The 7,694-nt window shown below is 30.6% G+C and overlaps 1 protein-coding gene across 1 annotated transcript in view; it reads right to left on the bottom strand.

Annotated features, from left to right (window-relative positions):
* Positions 1–4,768: 4,768 nt before the first annotated feature.
* The window catches only part of LOC102680283, a 5,034-nt gene continuing 2,108 nt past the window's right edge, over positions 4,769–7,694 (bottom strand). Inside the window, exons 3-5 of the mRNA XM_006610708.2 lie at positions 6,683–6,879; positions 6,124–6,364; positions 4,769–5,167 (exon numbers count right to left, since the gene is read on the bottom strand). Coding sequence (XP_006610771.1) covers positions 4,977–5,167; positions 6,124–6,364; positions 6,683–6,879 — 629 coding nt within the window. The 3' untranslated portion in view covers positions 4,769–4,976. The remainder of the gene's footprint in view (positions 5,168–6,123; positions 6,365–6,682; positions 6,880–7,694) is intronic.

The raw sequence follows: 7,694 nt of genomic DNA on the forward strand, positions 1-7,694 counted from the left end.
ATCGTGTTTTCTGGGAATTTCAAATTCACTGCCCACATGTATTTTTGGAGAAACGTTTTTTAATATTCGCTATTAAGTGATCGCGCGTGAATACGATTCGTGAATATTACTTGTAACAGAGGCGAATATGTCCGGTCGACTCGAACATTTTTATCGATATCGTGTTATATCGATTGTGGATCCGTGGATCGATCGATTCAATCATCGTCGGATGATACGAGGCGAGAGATTGAAAAATGATGATGTCATGGGGTGACTGGTTATTGGTAACACGAATTATTTGATTGCCGATCAAATGATTATATTACAACGCGCATACAGTGATTCGATAATAACTCGTGGTCGATGGTAGATGATGGGAAGAAGAATACCATCAATCCTAGATAGATTCGAGCGAGGATTAAAAATCATTTATGATAATTATATTTTTTTTTTTTTTTTCTAAAAATTCTCTTCTTCTCGAGTCACTTTATAACAAGATAAAAAAGGGGTTGATGCACGACTGATAATCATCATCGACGAGATATTTTTGTAAACGAAATTCGCATTGTCGAAATATCGACTTAAAGAGAGGGGAAAAAAAAAAAAAAAAAAAAAAAGAATTGCCAATCGACTGCCAAACGCAATAGAGAGTATTATAAAGCTATAAGGTTTTTACGATTAATTAAATCCTCATACCGAGGATTGTTTCCTTTCCAGATAGAAATTGTTCCAAATAAGAGATAAGATTTCTTAGATGTAATAATTGTATATAATTGTATATGAGAGAAGGATAAGACATAATAGACGAGTCGGTAAAGGAAAAGATCGACCGGACAAGTTGCAGTTTCCAATCCATCGAATTTCTTTGCTATAATATCTATTGCTGTACTACATGCTGTCGCGAACATTGTATTATCATTATTATAATCATTGATGTTTCTCGTGTAAATGGATAATTGTCACACCCGGGTCGTTCGAGTTTCGTTGTATGGGAAATGCACGCGTTCTTGTTCTCTTCCTTCTCTGAAATTTAAATGAAATTACAGATCAGTTTTTCATTCGGATTTCCATATTTTGGAAATGTGTAAACGCGTAGCTGGATATATATATGTCCACGGTCAGGAGTTAACATCCCGTTTAGTTTATTTAGTTTCGTTCTGTTCCTCCTCTTTCTTTCAAAAAAAAATAATTTCGTGTCTTTCAGATGATTGTGACGCACGTTTTATGTTTTATGTTTTTTCGTGATTTTTTTTTCTTTTTTTTTTAATAAAAAAAGTATTTGGATACTTTTACAGTCGATTGTAACGATATAGATGTACGATGTTTTTACTTGTTTATTTTTCAATCAAATTTCTCGTATTGAGAATAATTTCTTATATTTTTATAAACTAACTTTGTTAAGTTTCGAAAACGCAGGTCTCGTTTTTTCCTTTATAATATTTTTCGTCTTCTCGTTTTAGAGCTTGTTCAAGTTTCACACGAATTTCAAAATTTCACATCAATCCAATATACTATAATTATTGCATTATACTATCCTAAATCATTAACGCGACTCTAAATAGTTTTATGCACACAAAAGATCAATAATAAATTAATGTGATAAATAATTAAATAAATAAAGGGAGATAATTTTTGCAATCTCATTAATATTCAATTTCCATGATAATGTTCCATTGAAACGTGTAATTAAAAGATCGACAGTTTTTAAATTATTTGTACATAATAATAATAATAATAATAATAATAATAACAATAACAATAATAATAATAATAATAAATAATTATCGAATTTATTTAAGAAATGATCCTATATATTTTCTAATCAAATTATTATCGCGTGCGTAATTCCTCCATTAAAGTGACGTTGTAATGCTTGTAAAAAAAAAAAAGAAAAAAGAAAAAAAAAGAACACGTTAACCACGGTTGATCACCAATTAACAAAAATCCCAAGAAATAAATGTCGCTTTCATCGAATCAGATTCACCAGATTCATCGTGAATCGCGTCAAACACCCGCTCGGATTGTCATGTTTACGAGTGTAACGCCATAAATAATGGAAAATTTTCGATCATCGTCTGTGTAAGTGTGTGCTTCTGTATACATATGCCACGATCATATCATAACGTAATTGTAAAAAAAAAAAAAAAAAAGAAAAGAAAAAAAAAGGAAAAAAAGATCTGTATAATATGATCTGAATTACTCTATGTTAAGGCATTCAATGTTCATTGCAGCTTTTCATACGTAAGAAAGGGAATAAAAATTGCGGAATTTAGATTGTCGGATAAATTTTGCCAAATTTTCTCTATCGAATAAATAATTTTGAGAAAACGAATTGGCTAATGGTGGTGAAAGTGTCGTGTGAAAGAATGAAAGATTTCTTTGAATCGAATCTCTTTTCGAAAAAGGGCAAAATTTATTGTGCAAATAATAAGATTATTTTTCTTTTTTTTTTTTTTTTTTTTTTTAGAACAAACACGGTCGAATATCTCGAACTCGAATTATTTCCAAAATGGATTTAAAATCTTCTGAAAAATGCAAAGACGAGGTGTGCGTAAGTCATCGCATCAAGTGGATTGGAGTGAATTGGAATCTCATTTGCACTGTGCTCGATTTTAACGTACGCAACGTAAGTTCGATGAAAATGTTAAATTTATTTTGACATTTGATAAATATCCGAAGAAATTCATTTATTACAATACATATATAGATATATGTATTAAAAAAGGTCGAGCACGAAGATATACGATGCGAAAATTGCGTTGTCATTAGTGTAATGAATGCGTTATTCTGTGATAAATCAATATTGTTGGAATGAGTATGGGAAATTAAAGAGATCGGATGAGGTACAACCAAATGGATGATTAATAGTAAAGTTTTTTCGAGTATGGGTTCGTGCCAATTACTATTTTTTTCTTTCTTTTTTTTTTTTCTTTTTTTTTTTTTCACTGGATCCCTTGGAGGATCATGACCCCCAAACGTAATAACGATGTGAAATAAAAAAAAAAAAAAAAAAAAAAAAAAAAAAGAAAAAAAGAAATCATCACAGGAACAATTGTACGATAAATCGAACGATCGAACGATCGTTGAAACACCTATGAATCCCGCGCATTGTCGGCCGGTATTTCGATGTAAATAGTAATAGATGATGGTCGAGGATGGAGAAAGATATGTACGTTTATATTTTTTAAACGGCGCGCACAAATCGTTAGACACTGGTGTTAATCGATAGATGGGGATGTGCTTGACGTCTGCGATATTTAACTGGGCAATACCATCTTGTTAACAAATTCCGACAACAACGATTTATTTCGCTTCAGAAACGATTCCTTTCACAGATTTATTAGATCGAAATAGAAGGAATAGATAAAGAGAACGAAGAAAAGAAAAAAGAAAAAAAATAAATGAAATATCGTTCTTGAATGAATCATATCTTCGTTTATCTTCGAAGGTAATGTACCGATGCGTATTTTATCACGATGCGTATTTTTATAAATATTATAAATATTATTATCTAAATCTATTTAATAAGGAGAAAGAGGGAGGAAAAATTGGACCGAAGGAAGGATTGGATCAAAACGGTTATATTTTATTCGTTGTGCGTGTAAAATTTTTTGTTTAATTGTGTGCAGAAATATTTAAATATTTCAAGTTTCGCAGGTTTTGATCGAGCATGTACCGAGCTAGTATATATATATATATATATATACATATATGTATATTTCCACGACGAGCAATAACGCTGAGATTTGCGTGCGCGAAAAGAGAAATCATGTATGCCGTGTGTAAGTCTACTGTTTTCATCTCTCTTTTTTTTTTCTTCTTTTGTAAATATGCAATTTTTTTTTCTCTTTTTTTTTTTTTTACCCAGCTGCCAAAACAGCCAGAATCATTTGGAATGATTTTGCGAATCATCATTCGACTGAATCGTTCGTAAAAATTCGTAAAATCATCCCAATTTGATACTTTTGTCGTAATGCTATCATAAAGAGCGTAATTAATGTAAGCGGAGAAAAGAAAAAAATTGTACAGCACGTGCAAAGTGCACGAAGGGACACGGGTTGTCTCGTCGAAAATAAAAAAAAAAAAAAAAAAAAAAAAAAAAAAAAGAAAGAAAGACGAAATATACATACGTAATAAACATGGTTCTTCCAAGTGAAAAAAAAACATCATCCTTTTCATGCATTTCTTTATTTTCGATCGAGGAAACTCCAATGCAAAAACGAGTTCGTTTTATTTTATTAATTTTAAATTATATTAAAATTATATTAAAATAATATTATTAATAATGATCGTTTCGTCGATAAAATATGCGTAAAATATTTTCAAAGAAATTTTGAAAGGAAATTATCGTATTTTCGAAATATCGTTATATAACTAAATGAAAGTATCGATTTAGAGACATGGATTCGTCGTGAAATAATGTAAATTTTACGCGAAATTGTTATTGTTTTTCTTTTAGTGTATATAGACAATACATACGTTGAAACGTATCGAATTGAAACTTTTTTTTTTTTTTTTTTTAAATTTGTTCTCAACGTTGGACGTATTTCGATACCGCAATATACCAATATCGCACGTGAGATTGATACGATTTCCACGCGTCATTTCTACGAAATTATTCTACACGTATGCGCGCTCCGTTTCTTTCTTTTTTTTTTTCTTTTTCAATACATTGGATACCTCTTCTTTTCGTTATTTATTTTATTTATATCTGGAAAAAGAGAAGAAATTTTATCACGAGAGCGGTTGAATCGGTTCGAAGATATTCGAATAATTAAATACAATATTATAATAAAATACAAATGTTATATTTGTTGCACGTTAAATGGCCAATATCATAAAATCATTCAAAACTTATTGAATTATTGGAAAAAGTTGAATTTGAATTTTAAAAATTAACCATTTTATCCGCAATGATGTGTGATTTTTATAATCAGACAGTTTATTATTTTTAATTTTTTATTACAAAATCGCTATTTTGGAGGTTAATCGGCTTAAATCGAATATTCGAAAGTGGAATATTTCTGGGGCGATCCCGCAGCCTGTGTCTGAGGCGATGAAGCGGAAGTTGACGAAGGTACATTGTTAGTCGTTCTTGTATTCAATGGCGCCTTTGGAGGTAATGAATTTTTGTTGCGCATCTTCAGATTTGGTTCGAGTGTGGCGTTACCACTGTGTGGACGACCTAAATATTAAAATATTATAATCAAAATAACGAATAGGTAATAAAATAAAAATCCATTTCGTACGATTGTTATCTACAGTTGGTAAAGAGAATAATGGATCAATCTGAATTTAAATAAAATTGAACGGGACAAAATTTTAATGAAGAAATAATATATAATAGTTTCATATTCATCAGCTTTTCATTAATGTACATATTTTTATTAACGTATATATTTCTATCGTGAAAATTAAATAATAATAATATATAGTTCTTGAAACGAGATCAGTTTGCTTGTTATCCTTTGAGCAATGTATTTTACTTTGATATGATAAACAAAAGAAATTTTTTTTTTTTTACTCGTACAATAAATGAAGCGGAAGAACAATTTTCGAAAAGTTATCAAATACAAAAGTGAATATTTTTAAATGGATTTGCTATTTATGCAGAATATATTTTACAATTTTTTATAGAAAAGAGTATCCATTTCTAGAAAATTTAATTTCGTATCGTTCGATATTTCTTTTTAAAAATAATATGGAAAAAATTAAACATAATGGATATTAAGAATATCAAATTTTCATCCACTTTGACTAGAGAATAGCAATTTCTATTCCATTTTTTCCTTTTTTTTTTTTNTCGTACTAATTTCATTATTTTTTAATCTAACTAATAATTATAGAAATCATTCTCCTTTCGTGTAAATAACGTGAAAATTTGTTCGAAAGTATTTATTAGAAGGAAGAGATGTGAAGTGTTAAAACGGTTTGCAATCCTTTTCTTTCTTTTTTTTTTTTTTCGTACTAATTTCATTATTTTTTAATCTAACTAATAATTATAGAAATCATTCTCCTTTCGTGTAAATAACGTGAAAATTTGTTCGAAAGTATTTATTAGAAGGAAGAGATGTGAAGTGTTAAAACTGTTTGCAATCCTTTTCTTTCTTTCTTTCTTTCTTTTTTTTTTTTTTTACTTTCCTCTTAACTGACTCAGCATTCTGGAGAAAATCCCCGGTGAGTTTTCTTCGGGCTTTTTGTCTTCGTTATTCTCGTGATTAGGATTCCGACGCAGAATGCGACTCAACGATCCTGCTCGAGGGTGAAATATTTTTTTAGACGTGCCGTCTTTATCCACAAGCTTCAGCATCCTGCCCAAAGAGTTGCTCTTCTCTTTTTTCGATGTCTCCTCGCTAGAGCATTCTATAGATTTAATTGGATTCTGACGAAACAAAGACATTTTCAATATTAATTTTCTATTTTCAAGGCTCCAATCACGAACGAGTTAATGCCACAAAGAATCATCAATGTTTTTTAAAGATTAAAAAGAAGATTATTAGATGAATGAACGCGAATGAACATCGCAAATAACTTTAAAATGAAAATTTTCGAGAGAATATAGTAATTCGATCGTCGTATAAGTCATCATATAAAAAAAAAAAAAAAAAAAAAAAAAGTATGGAAAAAAGATGAAAAGGGAATACATCTCAGTCAGAGAAATTTATACACGCATATTTTTGACAAGATAGAAATTGCTCACCGTATCGTTGTTGACATGGGGTGATTTATCCGTGACAGGTGTCTGAGAACGTTGCTTAAACATTTTCCCCATTCTATTAAGCGTGGCAGTCTTCAATTTTCTGGCATCCTGTCTGACAGTTTCAGCCCTCGAGAGTCTTTGAGTCAACTGCTCGGGCCTATCTTTTTTCTTCGAAACATCTTCATCCTCGTCTGTGCCTAAGATAAACGAATCCGATTGTTAAGGTTGATTTTTTTTTTCTCCCCCCCCTTCCGTAATACGTTACCATTCTCTCGATCCTTGATGGGCCGATTTAAATTTAAATTGAAATTTTCTCGAGTAATATTTCTTTTAAAGGAAAGAAGAAATGGAAAGTGCGTGTACCTGTGTATATTTTACATAATTTTTCTTTCTTTCACATCTTTCTCTCTAACATCTCGTTTCTAATAATAATCGAACGATTTTTTCAAATTACGAATATTAAAAATTAAAAATTCACTTGCTCTCGAATTTATATTTTATTCCTGACTATATCTCGACTTACAGTTTAACACCAACTGTAAGATCGATATACCCAATGTATTTTTATAATTATCATTTTTCGATCGAGGATCACAAGAAGAATGAAACGATATATTTGTTCAATGTTCAAGAATTTTTCAATACCAATCTTTTTATACTTCTTAATAATATTGGCCACGAATCAATCAGATTATATTTCTGAGATCCTACTCTCTATTTATCTGTCCATTTTCCACAAAAATTCGAAACGATATTTAAACGTATTTATTTCCAAAAATATTTGAGCTAGCAAACTCTCCCGCACGAAAATCCTATCACGTTGACCGATCCATCTTCTCGAAAATCCCTGACCTAATCTTCTTCATCCCGAAGCGAAATCTGCTCTCCCTTCTTTTTACAGTTCGTAAAGAACTGGTTTACTTTAGTTAGTCTCCGGTTTCGAGAGAAACGTATCGCGAGACACAGAGAGAGAGAGAGAGAGAGAGAGAGAGAGAGAGAGAGAGAGAGAGAG

This window comes from Apis dorsata, unplaced genomic scaffold, assembly GCF_000469605.1.
Source record: "Apis dorsata unplaced genomic scaffold, Apis dorsata 1.3 scaffold_77, whole genome shotgun sequence".
NCBI lineage: Eukaryota > Metazoa > Arthropoda > Insecta > Hymenoptera > Apidae > Apis > Apis dorsata.